Source organism: Mandrillus leucophaeus, unplaced genomic scaffold (assembly GCF_000951045.1).
Source record: "Mandrillus leucophaeus isolate KB7577 unplaced genomic scaffold, Mleu.le_1.0 Scaffold368, whole genome shotgun sequence".
Lineage (NCBI taxonomy): Eukaryota > Metazoa > Chordata > Mammalia > Primates > Cercopithecidae > Mandrillus > Mandrillus leucophaeus.
In genome coordinates this window covers 581,511-606,454 of record NW_012103898.1, presented here as the reverse complement: position 1 = coordinate 606,454, position 24,944 = coordinate 581,511, and the positions used below count along the sequence as shown (strand labels likewise).

Below are 24,944 nucleotides of genomic sequence, written 5' to 3'. Positions count from 1 at the left end.
CTCTGCAAGACCCAGTTTCTTGCATTATTGTTTGATTGCATTTTCATACTAGAATGAAACATTCTAATGGACCAATTTAGAACTCACCTTAATATTTGCTACAATTATCAATTTTTACAATCATTTCTATTATTCCATAAAATAAGTAGCAACTGTAACATAAATGAAAGCTTCATATTAGCTCTCCTTATTCAATGCTACTAAAACAAAACTGTCCTGTCTTCTAACTTTCTTCTCTATTCTATATAGGTCTAGAAGTTTGTTTTCTCACTAAAAAAGCTTACCCACATTGAGCATTCTGCTATTCTTTTTTTCAATTTTATTTTATTTTATCTTTTTTAATGGAGTCTCGCTCTGTCACCTAGGCTGGAGTGCAGTGTCACGATCTTGGCTCATTGCAACCTCGAGCTGCCGAGTTCAAGTGATTCTTCTGCCTCAGCCTCTAGAGTAACTGGGACTACAGGCACATGTCAACGCGTCCAACTAACTTTTTGTATTTTTAGGAGAGATGGGGTTTTACTGTGTTAGCTAGGATAGTCTCAATCTCCTGGCCTTGTAATCCACCCGCCTTAGCCTCCCAAAGTACTAGGATTACAGGCATGAGCCACAACACCCAGCCTCAACATTATTTTTTTAATTAACATATTTATGAAATAGGATAAGCATATGAAAAGAGTACAATAAAATAATAAATTATTTTATACTTAAACAGATGTGTTATTATTTGGCACATTTGCTCAGTATTTATTTTGTTAAATAAAATAAAAATTAGATTAATACCTTAACCTATTTATCAATTTTTGTATCTCCTTACATGAAGGTTGCTATTATACTAAAGGGAATGTATGTAATTTTCCAGTATTTTAATACTTTTACTGTGTTATATATATATATATATATATACACATTCAAATAATAGCTACCATTTACTGACACATTACCATGGTCCAGATACTATGCTAAATAATTTATGTGCATTAACTCATTAAAATGCTATGCTTATCCCATGCAAAAGTTATTACACTGTCGTCATTTTAAAGATAAATACTTGGGATATAGTGTCATTTTTCTCTAGTTTTGAAAGTTTCAGATTTCATACATTCTTTTTCAATCTTTCTTTTTTCATTCAAACTGCAGTTTATATTTTTATAGCTTGGAAAATGTAAATCATTTATTTTAACATGGGAATAAACCATAAATGTTTACCTATTTCCTTACAATGGAAAATTAAGTCATTTGAGAACTCCACCATTGCAAATAGTGTTTTGTCCATGTGTACATTGTGCATATGCTTGAAAGTTAATTTAACATAGAAACTGGAAGTTATTAGTATTATTTAGCCTAGATGTGCCGTTGCTAAATGGAGGCAACACACTTTACTGTAAATAAATAAACGTTTAACATTTAACCTATATTGTTCCAGTTCTACTTGAGAACATAATCCTCTTCTCTTTCTTTAGAATGTACAGCATCAAGATGAATGTGGATTTTTATGTCTTCCTTGTTGCTGTGGAATGTCCATCTTTGGAACTGACCCAGTATAAATGGCTGGTGCAAGCTGATACTGCAGCCTTCTTGTGTCAACGTAATTTACATTGACCTTGGTTTTAATTTTGGTAGCTGGACACTCCTTGCACGTGGATGTGATAAAAGCAGCTGTGAACCAGGCCTCCCAATGAGGTAAAATGCTTTATCATAGTATTTCTTGTCCCATAATCTTCTGTAAAGCCAATTATGCATAATGTTAGATTAAAGCCTATGTGTCACCTGTGCCTGATTGCCAGTTTGCAACTGTAACAATTGACACTGGTTGGGCCACTAAGTATTACTATATTTTTTCTTCAGCGCTGTTCTACTAGTAGTACTCAGGACACTAGTAATTATTAAACTTTTTTCTCTAAATCTATTGCAACAATACTATGCCATTAAATATATGGCATTATTTTCTCTATATCTTTATCAACACCTGTTTCTGAATTTTTTTTGCACTTTGCAAATCTGGTTGCATATCATATTACCTCATTTTGTATGTAATTTGCATTTAACTAATTACAGTGGAATTTTATGTTCCCGCTTGTATTTTATTGTCCACTGGGGGTTTTGTGATACTAATCATTCATATACTTTGCTCGTGTCTCTATGGAGCTATTTTCATATTGATTTTGAAGAGTTCTATATATATTCTGGACTTGCTTTATCAAAGAAAGCCACGAAGGTAAGAAGGAGAGAGAAGGAGTAATAAAAGTCACAGTCTTATAGTCTAATATCAGAATTAACAGTTCATCACTTTCACTATATTCTATTCATGACAATCAAGTCACCATGTCCACACATCTCAAGACACACACATACATACACACAGGGGTACAGAGGTATGAATGAGAGGAGGCAGGGATCATTCAGAGACATTTCAGAACTTACCTCCCACACCTCACTTACAATCTCTAGTTATCAAAGAGATGATCATCCCCTTGCATCTCTACATGCAAACAGAAAGGAAAGGAAGAACAATTACATCAACAACTCAATACAAACTTTTTAAACATAATGATCTGTAGTATCCCAACCTGGAGTCCTTCCATGGAATAGTTATAACTAGATGATGGGAGATAATAGAAATTTTCTTATGTTTATGTACTTTGCACTGATAATGGTGCATTCCATAGATAGGCTATGGTTTAAATGTTTATATAAAACCTTCAATCCCTCTCTTTACCTATGCTTCCTTAAAGCATCTCTCCGCAAGTGATTCTATGGTGCTGCCTATCTAATCGAGACCTTTGGTAGTACCATATTTGGTTTTCAAATTATCCTACCATGATAATATGGAATAAGGATATTACTTTTCCATTGTAACTCACTGAAGGCAGGTGATGCTAAATAAAAAAAAAGTTTATTATTTTAGTTTTTTCGTTGTCCTTTTGGCAGATGTATGTTTATTCTTTTATTTTGTAAATGGATCTACTTGGCTCTGAAGCACTATTAGATTCATGGTTGTATTTTATTCCTCAAATTTCTATTTTGGGAAACTGGTAATCAAAGCTCTTGGGAGATACCTTTCTTCTTTGCACACCTACATTGATTAGCTGTTTCAGCTTTTATGTAAGCACAAAATGTAGAACATTAAGAGACTGTCACCCACCAAAAGATGTTATTTTAAGTTTCTTCTTTTATTTTTATCTCAGTAATAGTCAAAAACTCTCTTCACTTTTTTCTTAACCATCAGCCATGAAAGGTTGTTTCTTTTCTCTTTTGCCTTAAAGTCTCAAGAGTAGAGATTTTGTCCCTGCCTTAGGAATGGTTGATAAAAGAGATTTTCATCCATTGTGAAGCTCTGAGGACATGACCTGTTCTCTGCTTCTATGGAACAAGGTGATTCAATTCTATCATTTATAGTTGAGGTGACTGACAATGGAAATTATAGTTTCCCTTTTTAGGGTAACTAAATGTTTGACTCCTTCCTTCTTCCTCTTTCTCTGTGTAGGTGGTGTGTGTTCGTATACACACACATACACACACACACACACACACATATATATAAAATCTGTGTACATGCGTTTATATATATATATATATACATGCTTATATATATATTTATATACACACACACACAGTAATAAGAATACATCACTTCTCAGGACAAAAATTAAGAAACTGAAAAACTATCAGGCAGAACACCATATGCTTTCCATCTTCTTTTTTTTTTTTAGCCTTTAAGTTTAGGAGTACAAGTGCAGCTTTGTTACACAGGTAAACTTCTGTCATGGGCATTTGTTGTGCAGATTATTTTTTCACCCAGGTATTAAGTCTAGTACTCACAAGTTATTTTTCTTGATCCTCTCTCCCCTCCTACCCTTCACCTTCCGATAGGCCCCAGTATGTGTTGTTCCCCTCTATGTGTCCACATGTTCTCATCATTTAGCTCCCACTTATAAGTGAGAACATGTGGTATTTGTTTTTCTGTTCCTGTGTTAGTTTGTTAAGTATAATGGCCTCCAGCTCCATCCATGTCCCTGCAAGAGATATGCTTTCATTTTTTTTGTAGCTGCATAGTATTCCATGGTGCATATGTACCAAATTTTCTTTATCCAGTCTATCACTGATAGGCATTTAGGTTTATTCCATGTCTTTGCAGCCTTCTTTTTGTAACTTATAAATGATCTCTGAGTAAATTGATGGCATAAGCCTTGCAGTGCCCTGTACTCAGAAGCTTATTAAACCCATCTTCTTTTGCAGATGACCAAACCTTGAAGCAAGGATTTCCCGAAGATCTTCCCAGAAATCAGTTTTATGTTTATATAATAACAGTAACTCGTGTGTCTTGATTACACAGATTTCGTCTTGGACACATCTAAATTTAAAAATAAATCTTGCACAGAGCCAACTTCTGGTTCCCTCAATTCACAGACTGAAGAACATCTAATCAGCAAATTCATTGAACTGTAAGTTTAGATCTGAACAAAGCAAGCAGGGATGAACATGTAATTGTGAGACTGAGTCATTACTTCAGTATTAAAGTATGACTACCAAGCCTCTGGCAGCTTTCCTCTTTCTCGAAACAGGCACAAATCCTTAGCGGCTTATCATTCAATGATCATCCTGGGCCATGGTTTGGTAATCTAGAACCAGGTCATCAGTACAATGATAACATCAATGTTATCATTCCATAACACACAGCAATACTTTCCCTCCTTTAATCACTGCCATGGAGAAACAAAATAAATATTTCCCAGATATCTAAGCCCTTTTACTCTATGCCTATGGTTTGCCTATGGTTTCCTAGTATTTTAAAGCTCAAAACCTGTATTATATATTTTACCTATTTGGGGATACAAAATAATAACCTAACTCCTTACGATATACTTAAATTTTATCCAACCTTCCATAAGGAAGAAAAAACAAGCTTGATACTCCCCAAATAGACCTACTTTGTGAAATTATATTCAAAGTAGCAATAGTGTATCTCTTTTCAGCTGTTTGCCAGAGTCAATTTAGAGAATGAAGTATGTTACCTTGGACTGTCATGGCTGATTCTTTGAAAAGGGCTAAACTTGCTCCGGTTGTGAAGATGACAGCAGGAACTTTGCCTAGACCTTCCATTCATTTTGCCATGTTTTCTGATACTGCAGTGACTATGGATACCTAAATTGTGCCTACCATTGCTCTGTCATTTCCAGTAAGAGATAATGTACCCAAAGGAACTGTTTCTAGATATCTGAAACACCTGCCAGAAGGGCACCATAACATCTTACTTTTAGCACAATTCTAAATTATGGGATTTAACAAAGATATTCTAAAAATGTGAAAAAGGAAGTTGAAAACAGCTTGTTTGAAGGAAACAATGAGAAAAAAATCAACAAGCAACTTTTCTTTGTTGTTCAAATATTTCAATAGTTTTTTACACAAGTATTACAATATGTTGTCATAGTCTATTATATATCACACTCAACACCACTAAACTATAAGTTTTGGAGTACAGGGATAATGTCTTACACTTGAATTTGCAGACACTGGCAAGACACAAACGCCTAATCCATGGTCAATAAATAATGGCTAAATAAATTCATAAATATGTGTAGAATTCATTTTTCTTCACTTCCTCTTTTTATATAATACCAAAAGCTTCTGCCAAGCATGCTATTTTACTTCATTTTGTAATTTTATCATTTTACATTACTTTTGTATTGATTCTTCCAGTCAATCTAAGAATGGTTTACTTTCTGTTTAAGCCTAAGATGATACAAGTTACATAAGAATTTTTAGTCGTTTCTCCAGTTTGTCTTCTTTGGACAAGTGGGGAAGAGCATTTTGTTATAAACAACGTTCAACATTTTACTTCTGAACTGCCAAATAAATAAATAAATATCCTAGAACAATTTTTACATTCTAAGCACTAGTTAAGTGCATTCTTTATATAAAAATATATTTAATTCTCACAACCACCATATGCAGTAGGTATAATTAACAATTATTCCAAATTATAATCATAGGTGTAGGAAAGTTTTAAATTGTATACTTGTGCATAAGTAATTTATATACATCTTTAGATATATACCAGTTATAAACAGATTCTGGCTTCATACACTTTCACACATATATAAGCAAAAACACTGATTCTACTGTAAACATCAGCACCTGGGTACATCATAAATAAGAATCTTACCCCCTTGGGAATTAAAGAAATCTCAGAATAGCAGCTGCAGAGATCTATGGCCATATGTACTCTACCAAAAGTCTGCATTTAATTTATAAATAAATTACTCATATTATTTACATGCTACAAAATGGGAAGGAAATCTTCCATTTTGTAGGCAATTATGTTATAATAGAAAAGATTTTATCGCCATCTTGAAATAAATGCATACAAATAATTGCTCATGTACATTTTTAAAAATTGAACAGCTTCTTTCTATCTTTCAGAAATGTTGCAAGATAATGGTTAATGTTACTTGATATTATGAGTTACTTGATATTATTTTTCATAGTTATTACAAAATAAGTATATATTTAGGTACATATTACAATTTAAGAATGCACTTAGCTAGTGCTTAGCATGTAAAAAATGTTCTAGGCTATTTATTTATTTATTTGACAGTTTGGAAGTAAAATGTTGAATGTCGTTTATAACAAAATGCTCTTCTTTCAAGCTCAATATCATTACAAAGAAATTTCAGAACAGGTTTGGCTGAGATTAGGAATTTGATAAATCATCATTATTAATCAATTTAATTCAGTTATCCGGGTATCTTGCCTCATTTTTAAAATGAGATTTTAGAGGGTCAGTGGTTTTATGCTTTTATTTTGACAAATTATAATCGTATATGTTTGTGAAGTACAAAGCGATGCTGTGATATATGTATATAATGTGGAGTAACTGAATCAAGCTAACTAACTGTCCATCACCTCAAATACTTACCATTTATCTTTCCTGTGTAAATGAAACATTGCACCCTTTGACCAACATCTTCCAATTCACTCCAACTCCCAGACTCTGGTAATCAGCACTGTTTTCTGCTTCTAAGAGTTTTATTGCTTTAGACTGCACATATAAATGTGAACACATGGTATTTGTCTTTCTGTGAAGAACTTAATTCCCTTAGCATCATGTCCTCCAGGTCCATGCTTGTTGTGGCAAATGACAACATTTCCTTTGGGTATATATACCTAGAGTGTGCTTGTTCGATCAAATGTTACTTTTTTCAAACTTGTTTGAGGAAAATCTCCACACAGTTGTCCTCAGTGGCTGTACCAGTTTACATTCCCACTGGCTGCGTTCAGGGTTCCCTTTACTCCACAACCTTATTAGCATTTCTTATCTTTCTTTTTGATAATGGTCATTCTGACAGGTATTAGGTGATAAATTATTGTGGGTTTAATTTGCATTTTTCTAAATGAATAATGATGTTAAAGGAGAGCACAGCCTCTCAAATTTCAACTAGGCAATTCTAAATTATTAGATGTACTTGATTGATATCTGTTAGCCACTCGTATATCATTTTGTGAATTATATCATAGATCTGTTAGCCATTTGTGTGTTTTAAGAAATGTCTATTAAGGTCATTAGCTCATTTGAAAATTGGGTTGTTTTATTGGTATTGAGTTGTTTATTATATATTGGATAATTACCACTTATCACATTTTTTGGTTGACAAATATTTTCTCCCATTCTGTAGATTGTCTTTAATTTGTTAATTGTTTTCTTTTCTATGCAGAAGCTTTTTAGTTTGATGTAATCCAATTTGTCTACTTTTGCTTTTGTTTTCTGAGCTTTTGGAGTCTGAGCCAAATAAACAATAACCCAGACCAATTACGTGTAGCTATTTCTGTTCATTTTCTTCTCTAGTTTTAGTTTCAGGTCATGTGTTTAATGCTTTTTTTTTTTTTTTTTTTTTTTTCCAGGTAGGGTCTGGTTCCAAAGTCCAGGCTGGAGTGGTGCAGTGTCATGATCTCAGCTTACTGCAACCTCCACCTCCTGGACTCAAGCCATCCTCCCACCTCAGCCTCTCAAACAGTTGGAACTACAGGTACATGCCACCACGCTGGGCTTATTTTTTCTTTTCTTTTTTTTTGAAATGGAGTTTCACTCTGCTGCCAAGGCTGGAGTGCAATGACACCATCTCAGCTCACTGTAACCTCCACTTCCTGGACTCAAACCATCCTCCCACCTCAGGCTCCTATATAGCTGGGACTGCAAGGCACATGCCACTATGCCAGGCTAATTTTTATATTTCTTGTAGAAATGGCGTTCTGACATGTTGTCCAAGCTGGATTCAAATTCCTGGACTCAAGCAATACACCCTCAGTTCCCAACATGCTGGGATTATAGGTATGAGCCAAAGTGCTCCATTTGCTTAACTCTTTAATCTATTTTAATTTTTGTATATTGTTTAAGATAAGGGTCCAGGTTTTTTTTTTTTTTTTCTTCTTCTCCCTGTGGTTACTCAGTTTTCCCAACATCTTTCATTGAAGAGACTGTTCTTTTTCCATTGGATCATCTTGGCATCTGTCAAAAATTAATGGACCATTAAAACAAGTGGTTTGTTTTTGTACTCTCTAGTCTCTTCATTGCACAATGTGTTAATTTTTATGCCAGTCCTATACCCTTTTAATTACAATAGCATTGTAATGTCGTTTGAAATGAGATAGTGTGATGGTTCCAGCTTTGCTCTGGTTTGAGAAGGATTGGTATTAGCTCTTCTGTAAATGTATTGTTTTCACCAAGGAAGCCATCAGTTTTGGGGTTTTTCTTTGATGAGATACTTTTTACTACTGATTCAACATTTTTGCTCATTATTAGTCTGCTTATATTTTCTATTTTTTTATGATTCAGTCTTGGTAGATTTTATACGTCTTGGGATTTATTCACTTCTCTTACAGAATGCTTGGGGTGTCGCTTCACCAGCCGGAAACTCCTCTGGCCAGTGCCACCTTCAGCTTGACTATTTATTGTGTCCACTGGGCTTGTTCCACCCACTCCGCATGGCACGTTGTGCTTGGCTCATGCTACCGGCCTGAATCCCATACCTACCAAGGACAAGCCAGGTACCCAGCAGCAAGGAGTGTGTGAGCGAGAGAGCGTGGGGTCCGGCCACTGCACGCAGGCAGGTATGCTGGCTGCTGTGGCGGGGAAGGCAGCTCCAGGTGCTGGCACAGGCACTGGCTCCACGTGAGGCTGCAGCTGGACCAGATACATAGCAAACAGCTTCCGCTGTGGGCACTAGCATCTGGACAAGGGGAATGTAATGGCACCTGAATGCTCAGAGATGCTAGAAACTGCAGAGCCCCAAAGAGGGTGTTAAAACCCTGGCTTGGGGAGCCCGTAGGTCTGGACTCCCCAGAGGGCCTCAGCTCTTCTCTCTTTCTTATTGAGTGCATTGTGGTGAACAGAGAGGCATCTCAGCCCTGTTTGTGTTACAGTTCTCTCAGTCCTGCCAACTGGCTGGTCCCAAGTTCTTGTCCTGCATCCGGAAAGAATGAACTACATGGAAAACTGGAGGGTGAGCAAGGCACAGAGGACCTTCATTGAGTAACAGAAAAGCTCTCAGGGGACCTGCACTGGGTAGTTCCTTTCCACAGGAGGTCATCCTGATGAGTGTCCAGCTCTCAGTGGAGAGGAGACCCAGAGTGGGCAGCTCCTTTCCTCAGGCAGGTCATCCTAACCAGTCAAGGAGACCCAAATTGGGTAGCTTCTTCCTGCAGCTTGTAGTCCTGATGTCTGTGTGCATCTGGCCGATTCGGGAATTTTTTATAGGCTTAGCAAGGAGGAAGTGCATGCTGATTGGTCCATGGGTGGCCATGGGTGGGCTTAGAAAAAGCACCATAATGTCTCACTTCTCACTCCAGGCCATGACTCTACCTGGAAATGCCTGGCCCTCAAGCTTCAGGTCATCCCTGGCTTGAAGGTGGAGCTTCACCAGTGACCTGCCCATGTCTGCCCAGGAGCCTGTCTGCCTCCCACTACCATCAGTAATGTTGTCCACAGCAGCCAAGGTGTTCCTGCCAAGAGGTACCTGCAGGCCCACACCAAGTCCCCCTCACCACTTCAGCCTCCCTCCCATATTTGTCAGCACCCAAAGTCTGGAGGGGGCCAAGGTGGCAGGGGGCTGACATGTCAGTGTTGCCCCAAGTGCACACACACCCAGATGGGTCATGACAGCGCTTTGACTCAGCTTCAACTTTGTTCCAAAATCAGAGCAGGCACCAGGAGCAAGGAGAGGTCATAGAGTGGGAGTAGGCACTTCTGAGTCTATGGGGGGAGGTGGGATTCCCGGGACCCAGGGAGCACAGGGATACCTCGGTCTGCAGCTGCAATTAGGTGCTTACAGCTCCCACCTGATCCCAGCTCCTGCTGGCTGCATGAGGAGGGCAGCACCAGCTGGGCCTCCCCATAGAAGCTGGTGGTCTCTCCAGATGGCCTACTGAGGCCATCACTTCTACTAGGTTACCCAATTTGTTGGCACATAATTATTCATAGATAATTTTATGATATTTTATATTTCTGTGATAACATCTATAATTTATTTTCCTTCATTTCTGATTTTTTGAGTCTTCTCTTTTATTCTTATTCTAGCTAAGGGGTTATCAATTTTGTCTATCCTTTCAAAAAAACCAATTCTTGCATTCATTGGTTTTTCTCTTGTTTTGTTGTCTCTATTTCATTTATTTCTTCTCTGATCTTTATTATTTCCTTCCATCTTGTAACTTTGAGTTTAGTTTGTTCTTCTATTTCTACTTCCTTGAGGTATACAATTCAGTTGTTTATTTGAGATTTTTCTTCTTTTTGATATAGCATGTATTCTTATAAAATTCCCTCTGAGGACTTTGCTACAATCCGTAAGTTTTGGTATGTTGCGCTTCCATGTTCATTTGTCACGAGATTTATTTTTTAATTTCATTTTTGCTTTTTTTTTCAGTGCCTGAACTACTTTTTCATACATATACTTTAAGTTCTGGGATTCATGTGCAGAACATGCAGGTTTGTTACATAGGCATACACATGCCATGGTTGTTTGCTGCACCCATCAACCTGTCATCTACATTAGTTATTTCTCCTAATGCTATCCCTCCCCTAGCCCTCCACTTTTTGTTAGGCCCCGGTGTGTAATGTTCCCCTCCCTGTGTCCATGTGTTCTCATTGTTCAACTCCCACTTATGATTGACAATGTGTAGTGTTTGGTTTTCTGTTCTTGTGTTAGTTCACTGAGAATGATGGTTTCCAGCTTCATCCCTGTTCCTGCAAAGGCCATGAACTCGTCCCTTTTTTATGGCTGCATAGTATTCCATAGTGTATATGTGCCACAGTTTCTTTATTCAGTCTATCATTGATGGGCATTTGGGTTGGTTCCAAGTCTTGGCTATTGTATTTGACTCATTGGTTGTTCAGGCTTAATTTCCACATATTTGTGATTTTTGAAAGATTTCTCCTGTTAATTTCTAGTTTTATGATATTTTGATCAGAAAAGACAGTTGATATGATTTCTGTTCTCTTGATGTGCTCAGACTTGTTTTGTGGCCTAATATGTGATCTATCTTGGAGAATATTCCATGTGGGTTTGACAAGAAAATACATTCTGTTACTATTTGGTGGGATGTTCTGTGTGTCTGTTGGATCCATTTGATCTAAATTACCATTTAAGTACAATGTTTTCTTATTAATTTTCTGTCTAAGTGATCTACCTATTCTTGAAAGTGGAGTATTGGTGTCCTCTACCATAATTTTATTGTGATTTATGTCTTCCTTAAGATCCTCTAATATTTATATTTTAGAGGCTCCAATGTTTTGCGTATATATATATTTACAATTGTTTTAACTTCTTAATGAATTAACACCTTTATCATTATAAAGAGACTCCTTTGTCTGTTTTTATGATTTTTTTACTTAAAGACTATTTTCTCTAAATTCCTATGGTTTAAATGTGTCTGCTCAAAAATTCAGTTGTTAAAACTTAACAGGCAAAGTGACAGTATTTAGAGGTAAGATTTTAAGAGTATTAGGTCATCATAGCTCTTCACCTAGTGAATGAGCTTATACGCTCTTATAAAAAACCTGATGGAGGCAATTTATCCCTTTTTGCCTTTCACATTCTGCCATGTGAAAACAGGGTTTCTTCCCTCTAGAGGATGCTGCATCAAGGTACCATCCTGGAAATAGAGAACAACTCTCACCAGATAAACAAAAGTGCTGGCATCTCGATCTCAGACTTCTCTAGAACAATAAAAAACAAACAAACAAAAAGTTTCTTAATTATTACCTGATCTTGGGTATTTTGTTATTGTGCCACAAGCCAACTAAGATGTAATTGTAGCTACCCCTATTATCTTTTGGTTTTCTTTACAAACATTAAGATTAGATCTCTTGATAGTGTTCCATAATTCCCAAAGACTTTCTTCTCTCCTTTCTGTTCTGTTTTCTTTCTGTTCCTCCGACTTGATAATATTAAATAGTCTCTCTTAAAGCTCCTAAGTTTTTCTTCTGCTTGTTTGAGGCTGCTGTTGAAGCTTTCAAGTACATTTTTCAGTTCCATAATTGTATTCTTCATCTCCAGATTTTTAATTATTTTTATTGTTTCTTTGTCAAATTTCCTATTTAACAATATATTTAATTTTATATCTGTATATTCTTATATTTCACTGAACTTCTTTAGAATTATTACAAATTATTTGTCAGTCTTTTCATATATCTCCATTTCTTTAGGATTCATTATTGAAGCTTTATTAGTTTCTTTTAGAGGTGTCATTATTCCCTGATTCTTCATAATCCTTACGTATTTTTGTTGCTCTCCATACATTTGGGCAGAAGCTACCTTTTCCAGATTTTACAGATGTTCTTGGGCAGGATTATACCTTCACTTACATAGTCTAGCTTGTGGTTCTGAGTGGACCAGCTGGTACCAATCCGAGGCAAGCAGAGTTTACTTGCTCATTCTCTGGATTACTGGGCCACTGCCTTGGCTCTGAGTTTGGATGGGACTGTTTGCTGGCCTCCACTGTCTGATGAGAATACTGGATGTGTTCTGCATTCTGCCCAAGCTGCTGGCTGGGCACTGTGATTGTCTCTGTTTGGGTCAGGCCACAAAGTATATTTCCAGGCCATGTGGTACTGGCTTTTTGAGTTCTACAGTTAGAAAGGGTTGCAGGCTGGGCCTCAAGGTTGGGTGGAGTCACTGGATGGGACAGACAAGACTAGCTTCTATGTTTGGTAGAAATGGAAATTGGAGGTTTGCCTCCCCGCCTGGGTTGGCCCTCAGGGTGGGTTTTGGAGTTGAACAGAGTTGTTTCAACTCCCAGGTGGGGCAGGTCTAGCCCCTCTGCTCTGTTAAAAAAAAAAAAAAAAAAAGTAAAAAAAAAAAAAAAAAGCACTATGGTAGGCATGTCTCCCTTGGCTAGGCATTGTAGTGGGATCTGAGCTTAGGCATGGACACCGGCTGTCTAGAGATTCAAACAGGTGGAGGTTTCCATTGTTTGTGGGAGCCACCAGTTTGGTTTTGCAGGTGAGGTCTGCTTTTAACTGATACCTCTAATTGGACACTACCACTGGCAGATACACAGAGCTTAGACTAAGATACATTTAGTGGTCACTGTGAGTTCTACAACTTTGTTTTGTGTCTACTTGACACCAAGCAGCCTAATTGTGTTTGTTACCCACTGTATTAATCATGAGTGGAGACAAGAATGAGATTCCTGGGAAGCATCTTTTAATGTTAGGGAAGCTGAATTTCCACTTCTAGTTCTCTTTTCCCACTATAGAAACTGTGCACTCAGGAGAATCATCTCTGTATGGTGCCATGTCAGCCTGTGGGAGGGGAGGAGTGACGTGGTCATAGCGCACACTTCCATTTTACCCTTCTATTGTGGTTTATGCACACACAATATTTTCCTTATCAATTAAGTTATAATTATCTGAAAGCTCTTACATGAATTAATGTCTTTTTGGAATGAAAACTGCAGGTCAAGAAACAACTGATTGTATGTGTTCTAATTGTTTTACCAGCTTTAAGTGTTTTGAAGTTCCTAAAGAAGTCTAAGTAGGAGACTGATGTCAGATAAAGCCATTGATGATAATAAAAGTAATAAAAATCAAAGAAAAAAAATACAATTGTAGCTGAAATGGGATTTGTTTGACTTAAATTGAGAGGTGATGAAAATGTAGCTGAGTTGAAGGAATTGTACATGAGGTCCTAGGAAGGTGGACTGATGAGGAAGATGGCATAGTGTTAGTGTGAAAATGTTTATATTTCATTATATTTCATTTAGGGTTTTCTGTGTGAGAGACTATGAAGCTTACTATTTAATATCTTTTCCATTCTTATAACAGAGAAATATTTCAAATGAAATTCAAACTATATTATCTTAAAAATAAAATTATAGTTCTCACGTTGAAATAGCAATGAAATATTAGGGACACATTTGCTTGACCTTTCCTTTGTCTCCTAGTAGTGAAATATGAGCCACCATAGGTTAAAAAAAATTATAATTAAATACATCTAAGTTTCTTCCAGTTAAAGAGGACCTATGATCCATGGACATTTTTACTATATTGTATATATTTGTTACATTATTTTTACCTTATAATGCATCCCCTTCTTAGCTATAGAAAGAGATAAAACAAAGTTATTTAGTCAATTTATTAAGGCATTCCAATGCATCAAGAGCAGAAATAAGGTGAAAATAACACACCAGGAGGCCATGGTTAACTCACTTATTGATGGCACCAGCTGAATGGAGGATAGATATGGAAAGCTATTCACTGAAGGGACATCACTCTTAGACTATGATTATTTGAGAGACTTAACTAGTTTGATCTGGGATAAGTGACTGATATTCCTAAAAACTATTTTGAAATGCATCGGTTATTTTCAATCAAGTGACAATGCTGGATTTTGAGAGAATATTTTCCCATCTTAACCAGTGTTTATTCCAACTATCACAATTAACAACACTTATAAAAGCCTGTAAATAGAATTGAATAAGCACAGTACAATATTTACCAAGCGCAATTGTAAGGTATGAGCTATGTATAGCCAATGGAGAGAAATGTCATGAAATCACTACTTAGGAATAGAGTTGATGTCACAATGGAAAACCATTTTATAATTGCCATAATCTTTTTAGGATATACGTTTATATTTGAGATTCTTGATTAAAACTGTATGGTATAACTTCTTCCATTATATTCTAAGAATATAACACATTTTTCAATGTTCCTAGAGAAAAGTGCTCATTTCATTGGGTAGATATATTAACTAATTCTGAAAACACATAAATAAACCTGTTAATAATTTCAGTAAAACAACCAAAAAAGTCTTTTGTAAGTTCCTTAAACCCGAATTCTCTTTTCAGGTGTTAATATATATTATTTTAAATGTAATTGCAAGTGGTTATAATTTTGTCATTTTGTTTTCCTTCAAAAAATCACTCAGCAAGTGTACAGGAATTGTAGTTTGCTTTCCATAAAAAGGCAGGATACATGATTAATTTATTTTTCTATTTAATACTAATTTCCAAAACAAGGAATTGATATGATACTTCTTTAATGTTTTTCTCATTTTTATTTACTTAATATAACAATAATTATAGTGATTTTTCTTGGTCTTCAGAGTATCTCACATTAGCCAGTGGAGGCCTACTCACTAGAGAACTCCAGTGTCTTTTTGTCAGGCCCTATTAGGCATTCAATATTCCTATTTTCTAATGAATCAGAACATTGCAGGCATACTGTTAATTCATCCTCTGCAGACCTGAGATTATTCATTTTTCTCAAATTACTAATAAGATTTCTCAAATAACATAAATTCTCAAATATTATTTTCTATTTGTGATCCACTTCTCCAAAATTCTAACCCTAGAAAATTCTTTTAACTACACTTTCATATGTATTATTTTTAATAGATAAGCCATATAAATCCTAAAACTGAAGCAACTTTCATTTAATTTTATTGACTAACTGAAAGCATTTTGCTCAAATTCTATGTTAAAATATATGAAAATGTGGGAAAATGCACACTTTTATTAACTTTCAGATGTGAAATGGACTTGAATAAAGTGGCATATACAGTTGAGAATTCAGTAGTAGTTAAAAGTTTATGAATTCGGGGCTAAGTCTATTTTCTGCTCCTGTAACAGAACACCCCAAACTGGGTAATTTATAATAAAAAGAAGTTTACTGACTTACACTTCTGGAAGCTTGAAAATTCAATATTAAGGTAACAACTTCTGTCCAGGGCCTTCTTGCTGCATGATTACATGGTGGAAGTGCAGAAAGGCAAAGAGAAAGGCAAGAAAGAGAACCGGATGAGGCTAAGCGCACCCTTTTATAACAGCACCAATCCCGCCCCTAAGAGTGAAGCCCTCATGGCCTAATTACCTCTCAAAAGTTCTGCCTCTCAAATACCATTAGAATGGCAATTAAGTTTTAACATGGGTTTTTGAGGGTGCAAACATTCAAACCATATTTTTCTGCCCCTGGCACCCCAAAACTCATGTCCTTTTCATATACAAAATACATTAATTTCATCCCAAAAGTCTGAGTTCAATCCAGCATCTACTCAAAAGTATAAAATCCAGATTCTCATCTAAATCAGATATGGGTACGATTCAAGATGTGACTCATCCTAAGGTGAACTTTTTTCCAGCTGTGAAACTATGAAATCAAACAAGTTATTTACTTTTAAACTGCAATGATGGAACTGACATAGGGCAGATATTTCCATTTCAAAAGGGATAAATAAGCAAAAAGAAAGAGATAACTTGTCCCAAGTAAGTCTAAAATCCAACCGAGCACACTACATTAAATCTTTTTGTCTTTTTGTTTTCTGGTTTTTTTTTTTTTTTTTTTTTTTTATTTGTACAGAGTCTCAGTCTATTACTCAGGCCAGAGTGCATTAGTGTAATCATGGCTCATTGCAGCCTCAACCTCCCAATGCCCAAGGAATCCTCCTACTTCAGCCTCCCAAGCAGCTGGGGCCACAGGCATGTGCCACCACATCCAGTTAATATTTAATTTTTATTTTTTTTGTCAAGACAGAATTTCCCTATGTTGCTCAGGCTAGTGTCAAACTGGGCTCAAGTGATCCTTCTGCTTCAGCCTCCCAAAGTGCTGGAATTACAGGCATAAGCCACCACACCTGACCTAATATTAAATCTTAAGGCTCCAGAATAATCTCCCTTGACTCCATGTTCCACCTTCCAGACACACTAGTGTTCCCAAAGCCATAAGACTTTGGGAAGTCCCAGCCTATGGCTTTGCTGAGCTCAGCCCTCACAGCGACTCTGATATGAAGGAGTCTTGCATCTGCAGCTCTTCCAGGCTGATGTTGCACACTAGCAGTTTTATAGTTCTGAGGTCTTCAGAGAGGCCCATTCTCCACCCCTGGCCCCGCTAGCCATTGGACCAAGTGAGGACTGTCTTTGACAGCTCTGTCCTTGCAGCTGACCCCTACAGCATTCTTTGAAATGTGACTGAAGGCAGTCATGCTTCCACAGCTTTTGCACTCTGCAAGCCAGCAAAGTTAGCAGGACGTGCACATCGCCAATGTTTATATGATCTCTACATTCCAGAGTGGTGACCAGTGCTGCACCCAGGTCCACTTGAGCCATGATTTGCCAAGCTATGCTGCATCAGAAGGAGAAGAACATACATTTGAGGTGACACAGGCAACAAACTCTAAGGTCCTACAGGAACCTCCCTGGAAACCTTGCCTTCAAGGTCTTAGTGCTATGAGCCTGTGATGAAGGGGCAGTCTCAAAAATCTTCAAAATACTTTCAGGCTCATTATCCCACTGTCTTAACGAATAGCTTCTGGTTTCTTTCTCTCCATACTAATCTTATCAAACAGTCACTTGACCACATTCTTTTTTTTCTCTTGAACAGGTCAAGAGACCTGTTCTTTACATGGTCAAGCTCTTTATTCTTTACATGGTAAAGCTCCAGATTTTCCAAATTTTTGTTCTGCTTACCTTTTGAAGATAAATTATATCTTCAAATAATTTCTCTCGTCTCCCATTTTACTATATACAATTATGAGACGCCAGGCAGCCCTTTCAACATTTTGCTTAGATATTTCTTCAACCAGATATCCAAGTTCATTACTCTTAAATTTTGCCTTCCATAAAGCCCTTTAGCACAAATTAGCCAAGATCTTTGCCACTTTATTACAAGGACGGCCTTTCCACTAATTTCCAACACCACGTTTCTAACTTCTGTCCAAGATGTCACCAGAATGACCTTTACTACCTGTGTTTCTATCAGCATTATGACCACGACCACTTAAGTCATCTCTAAGAAGTTTCAGACTTTCCTGGAAGCTCTCTTCTTTTACTAAGTTCTCACTAGAATTGCCCTTAATGCTTCCTTCATGGCGATCTAGACTTTTTCTGGCCTGTTTCTCCAAATTCTTTTACCCTACCACATTTCCAATTCGAAATCCAAATGTACATTTTCAAGTATTTGTTATATTAACACCCCAATTCCCTGGTATCGTACCAATTTCTGTCCTAGTCCATTATGTGCTGCTATATCAGGATATCCACAACTAGGTAATTTATAATGAACAGAAATTTACTGGTTCACAGTTTTAGAAGGTGGAATGTTTAATATTGAGTTGCTGAGATATCGAGCAAGGGCCTTATTGATGCTTCATCACATGATGGAAGTACAGGAGGGCAAAGAGAGGGTGAGAGAGAGAGAGCAAGAGCGAGAGAGACAGAGAGAGAGAAAGCAAGATGAGGCCAAACTCATCCCTTTGTAAAAAGATCAATCCCACCCATGAGGGTAGAGCCTTCATAACCTCTTCAATGTCTCGATTATTAACACGTTAAAATGGCAATTAAATTTCAACATGAGTTTTGGAGCTGGGGGGAACAACTATGCAAACCATAAAAGGGTCAGTGTAGGTTGGTGAGAGGCCAGTGACCTTCATGTAATCAATACTTAGTTTTTCATTACATGCTCTATGTCAAGAACATAATTGGAGCTAAAGATATAGCAATAAACAAAAAAGATTAAAACCTCCCCTATCCGGGCTGGGCGCAGTGGCTCACGCCTGTAATCCCAGCACTTTGAGGGGCCGAAGTGGGTGGATCACGAGGTCAGGAGATGGAGACCACGGTGAAACCCCGTCTCTACTAAAAATACAAAAAAAAAAAAAATTAGCCGGGCACGGTGGCGGGCGCCTGTAGTCCCAGCTACTCGGGAGGTTGAGGCAGGAGAAACGGTGTGAATCCGGGAGGCAGAGTTGGCAGTGAGCCGAGATCGCGCCACTGCACTCCAGCGTGGGTGACAGAGCGAGACTCTGTCTCAAAAAAACAAAAAAACGAAAAGAAAAACCAAAATCAAAACCAAACAAACAAATAACCTTCCCTATCTGGAAATTGTGTTATGGTGACTCTTAGGGGAACAGTGTGTTGAGGTGCTGATACAAACAGGCATATAGATTCTATTAATAGAAAGATGGATTTTGTAGTAACAATGCCATGAAACAGAGGGAATTTAAATTAATTTGGTAACTAACAAGAAATATAAGAAAATAAGTTGGAGCAGTTTGTTTGTAGATACCTAACATAGGTATGAAAATTACCAAGAAAATATGATATAACCAAACTAATACTTTGTTCAAATCTCCACTCTGGTGTAATTTCAGTTTTATCACACAAGATTAAAAGTTAGCTAACAAAAGAATCCTAGAGCAAGCTAAATGTTACTTTGGAGAGAAGACAACATAATGAATTATTCACCTGACTGAAAGGAATCCTTCACCTATATAAAAACAAAGATGTACAGAAAAAGAGAAAAATTTGCTAAGAATAAAAAATAAATTTTCCAACTATATGTCCTCAAGATTGTGTTAAGTGTATAATTTTCAAATAATATATTTATAAACATTTTAACCCTCTTCATAGATTCTCAAAGATTCTGTTACCATATAGATCTACAAACAAAACAATACATACTATCATTAGAATTGTATTAATTTTTCAGCAATACTGTAAAATGGTAGAGTCAGCTGGAAAAAAATTAAAACTTGGTTGTCAAATCTCCAGAAAATATTTTCATGCTAGAGAAATACATCATGCATATTCTTTTTACATACTATTTTAAATTTTGTGTACAGATGTAAAACTAGCATTTTCAGCAAAAATAAATTCCTTTTAGAAATATGAACCAGCAATTAGACATCTGTTGTACTGTTTGTCTTTTCATTATATTACTTTTTAAAACAGTTAACTATAGAATTTGCATATTTGATATAAATACGCAATTCATCATAAACAATTACTTTATATTTTCTTCTGAATTCCATGGCAATTTTATAATAATGAAGGCCAGCTTTTGCAATGGAGAACAATTTGAATGAATAATTATATACTTTGAAAAAAAAACCACAATTTTTATTTAAATGTTTATATTTTAAAAATCTGAATAAAGTTATGTTAAACATGTATCCATATCCACTCCTATCTACCATATCATACTGTTTTTCGCAATCTATATTAAAATATGTTTTATGTTTATTTTCATATGTAAATTATCACCTGCTGGAAGACAGAAACCATCTCTTTTAACCCAGTTTTCATTAGTTTAACTTTTATTGTTGTTTTGAACAAAATGGTCATAAATTATTATGACATATTTGAAGAATCAATAAGAAAAGAGAAAATATCACGTATAAACCATTGAATACAAATCAATAATTATTAACATTTAATTAAATCAATTTAATTTTCTTATTTCTACCACTTTACTTCCTGGGGTGTACACAATGAAATTCTATAATAAAAACATATAATTATGTGTATGATTTGAACTTTAATATATTAATTTTAATATCTTATTATATTTTTATAAATAAAAATACACATTTAAAATTATTTGCCCTTTGTTAGGTGACTTCAGGAAAACTCCTATTCAGCATCAGCATTCATGCTGTTTTAGACCAGCAGTCTATAGTCAGCATCTTACTCAAGATTAGTTCCCAGGAATTAGTCTTCAGTGTTTCTAGGACGGTTGAAAAGAGTTTACAAGACATTTCTATTCTTTGTAAACTAACATTATGCTGAAATTTATAATAAAAGTGTTCTGAATCATAAGTAACTCATGGCTTGTATTTAGAGTTTACCCACATGGAGTTTATTATTGTTATTATGAATACTTTTATTATTATTATTGTTCCTGTGGCATTTTAATGGACATGAGATGAAAAGTGAAAAGGGTAACTATTATCCTCATATGCTATTATGAATGCTGTCCTTCATAGTTTGTCTTGTTCCATCTAATCTTAATTTAGTCCACACTATAATCCCATAAACCATGTTTTTGAATTACAAAAATGTTAACTTTACAGTGCCCAATTGTAAGTTAAATAAGTCTAATAATGAACCTGAAGAAACTCAGATAAGTAGAAACGTTTTGAAAGGTCACTTTTTCCATTCTTCTCTTACAATATTCTCAAGGCATAGTTTTTTTGTTTTGTTTTGAGATGGAGTCTCACTCTGCCACCCAGACTGGAGTGCAGTGGCATGATCTCGGCTCACTGCAACCTCTGCCTCCCAGGTTCAAGCAGTTCTCCTGCCTCAGGCTCCCTAGTAGCTGGGAGTACAGGTGCACACCACCATGCCCACCTAATTTTTGTATTTTTAGTAGAGACAGGGTTTTGCCATGTTGGCCAAGGTGATCTCGACCTCCTGACCTCAAGTGGTCCACCAGTCTCAGCCTCCCAAATTGCTGAGATTACAGGCATGAGCCACTGCACCCAGCCAAGGCACAGTAGTTTTGAAGGACCTACAATAGTCTGTAGCAAAATGCATTGTTATGTGTCAAATCATCACAACTCTGCTCAAAACTCTTCCATAATTATAACTAAGCCATGGAGAAAATGCATAAAGAACCTCTCCTGTCATCTCTATATTACATCGGTTTACATAATTTTCTATTACTAATGACATTAATAAACATGACTATTATTTAAAGTTATTAATGATATAAAGCATAGGAAATTTAACCAATCTGCTGCTACTTTGTGTGTGTGTGTGTGTGCGCGCGCGCGTGTGTGTGTGAAACTTTAACATTCATCACCCAGGTTTCAATTAAGCTTCATTTACCTACAAATATAATGGGAAAAATATACTCATCCATGATTTTTTGCCACAATAAAAATGTTTTTGATCCAGTAGATATGGATCTGAAAAGAACGTCTAGCTCAGTAGCTTTCTTTTACAGATGGGAACAGTAAAATCATGTCTCATGCAGTTTAATAGAGATACTATGTGATAACTTATAATTCTTGACTCTTATTGCAACATTTTCTTTTCATGTCACTGTATTTTTTCTTGTTATATTTCTAAACTGTGCACCTGTTTACTTCTCTACGATCATCTAAGCTTCTTCTCTTTGCATATAAACATTCTTCTAAATTTACTTCTATCAAAATCCCAACATCATCTTCCAACACTCTTTCCTTTCTTTCAGCTGTTTCACATCAAACTACTTTTGTTTCTTCTTTACCCGTTATACATCCATTGCTTTATAGATGCCAGCTACTGTTTCTCATATAGTTCTCATCACTTGAGAAACACATTAAATATTATTTTGTATAAAACAGTATTCTGACTTATCTGTGCAAATGGCAAATTTGATTCTCTGTAATCACATAGACCCTCAAATTTGTTTCTGCAAATTGAAAAATTACAAAGTACTTGTGCAGTGGTTAAGATGACTGATTCTGAATTCAAATCCCTGGGAGGAACTCCTGAATCTGCAATTTAAACTAAGGTTGCCCTGTGTTTCTCTCCCTGTGTGTATATATTTTATATTTATATTATATATTATACATTAATATTATATTAATGTATATTATATATTATATATTATACACACACCCAGAAAGAGAGAGAAACATGGAAGCATGTAATTCCAATCCAATTTAAGGATAATATAATACAAATAAAAATAAAAGTCATCAAATATTTTTCTTGAACGTTCTCTATTCATTTATAACATGAAATAGTTCTCACTTTTTTTGCTATTACTGTGCTGATTTCTGAAGGACAACCTTAATTTAAATTTCAGATTATGCTATACATTTATATATCTGTGTGTGTATATATAAATTTATAGCATAATTATAATGTTTGCAAATCACAAATGGGCCAAGAGACTTTTTTAAAGAAAACATTTGTTATAGATGTGAAAAAATGAACTGGGCATCTTGAATGTTCCAACGAATCATCTAGTCCAAAGTGGTTTCTGCAGAAACCCATATTCAGAAATAAAATGATTTGACATTCATAGTGCAAAAGACACTCAGATTTAACAGATATTTGCACTCAAAGAATCATCCCGAAACAAATAAAACAGATGTATATTAATACCAGAATTGAAAGAAATATTTGGAAAAGAATTTCAGATACTAGCTAAAATCAATTATCCTTGAAGCAATGTATTTTGTTCTATCATTGCCATTTATATCGCAGCTTTCCTGTGCTTGGCATGGCGGAATTTGCACATACGCTATGTTCTTTTATACATTCTAACAGTTCTTTTAACTGAGAGTTTAATTACTATCACTTAAGCAGAAAAACTTTGTAGAGAAAGAGAGTGAAGCTAATTAAATTTGCAGCTAAGCACAAAGGAAGGAAAGCAACCTTCTAGCTATGCAGTTTCAATTATTTTTCTGACCAAAATCATACAATAAATTATATTATTTATAGATACATGTCATCAAGGGTGAAATGTTTATCCAACCACCTTTACATTCTTTGGATTTTAACAGATATATAAAATGTAGCATTAAATGTATCCAGGATGTAATAGCAACTCCCTATATTTTATTTTCCTAGATTTCACCTTATAAAACAGTACTTCAACACTATGAGTGAATTTTGAATGTGGACGTTTTTTCTGATGCAGAATACGAAAAACACATTATCAGTTTTCTTAAAACAAAAAGTATGATTTTTCATTACTGATAAATGTTTGTATATAGTGATCATGATTCCTCTACTTCGGCAATCTCTTATAGCATTAAATCATCATTTTTAAATGATTATCGACTCATAACAATATGATTAAAGCAATAGTTTTCAAAGAGTGATCCCTTCACTGAGAGCATCAGTTGCATCTAGCAAGTTAGTAGAAATGAAAATTCTCAAGACTACCCCAGACTCATTAAATCAGAAACTCTGGAGATGGGTTCTATCCGTCAGTATTTAGCAAATATTCCAAGTGATCCTGATATGTGATCATGAAATGTTCCCAAATTTAAAAGATGCATATTATTTTAACAATAATGCAGAGAGCACAGGGCAGGGCAAAGGCTAGTAGAGCTGTGGGACCGAGGATGCTGCAGTGACCCCAGACCCATAAAGCCTTTGGCAACAAACTCCAGCCTGGGAGAGCTGCAGGCAAGCCACTCCAACCCATGAGGGCTGCCATGTGGGCCGTGACCAGCAAAGCCACGAGAGTAAGTCCACCTGCAGGACTGGGGGCCCAATCCCTATCCCAGTGTGTCCAGAAGGTGGGACTTCTAGTTAAAGAAGAATATTGTGGAACCTTAAGATTTAATATTTGCTGTGCTGGGTTTTACATTTGGTTGAGGTCTGTTATCCCTTTATTCTATTTCACTTTTCTCTTTTAGCATGGAAATAGCTATCTTGTGACTGCCCTACCATTGTAATTTGGATGTACACAACTTATTTGATGTCACAGGCTCACAGCTGGAAAGCAATTTGCCTTAGGATGAATCATACCTTGAGTCTCGCCCAAAACTGATGTAGATGATATTTAGAAGAAACTTTGATGCTGGGTCAAGTTAAGACTTTGGTTTGCATTTCTCTGATGGCCAGTGATGATGAGCATTTTTTCACGTGTCTGTTGGCTGTATGAATGTCTTCTTTTGAGAAATGTCTGTTCATATCCTTTGCCCACTTTTTGATGGGGTTGTTTGTTTTTT

The 24,944-nt window shown here is 35.9% G+C and overlaps 1 protein-coding gene across 1 annotated transcript in view; it reads left to right on the top strand.

Annotated features, from left to right (window-relative positions):
* The first annotated feature begins 1,476 nt into the window (after positions 1–1,476).
* Positions 1,477–24,944, top strand: part of CYLC2 (cylicin, basic protein of sperm head cytoskeleton 2) — a 70,114-nt gene continuing 46,646 nt past the window's right edge. The window contains exons 1-2 of the mRNA XM_011990056.1: positions 1,477–1,585; positions 4,334–4,442. Of these exons, the coding sequence (XP_011845446.1) occupies positions 1,477–1,585; positions 4,334–4,442 (218 nt within the window). The remainder of the gene's footprint in view (positions 1,586–4,333; positions 4,443–24,944) is intronic.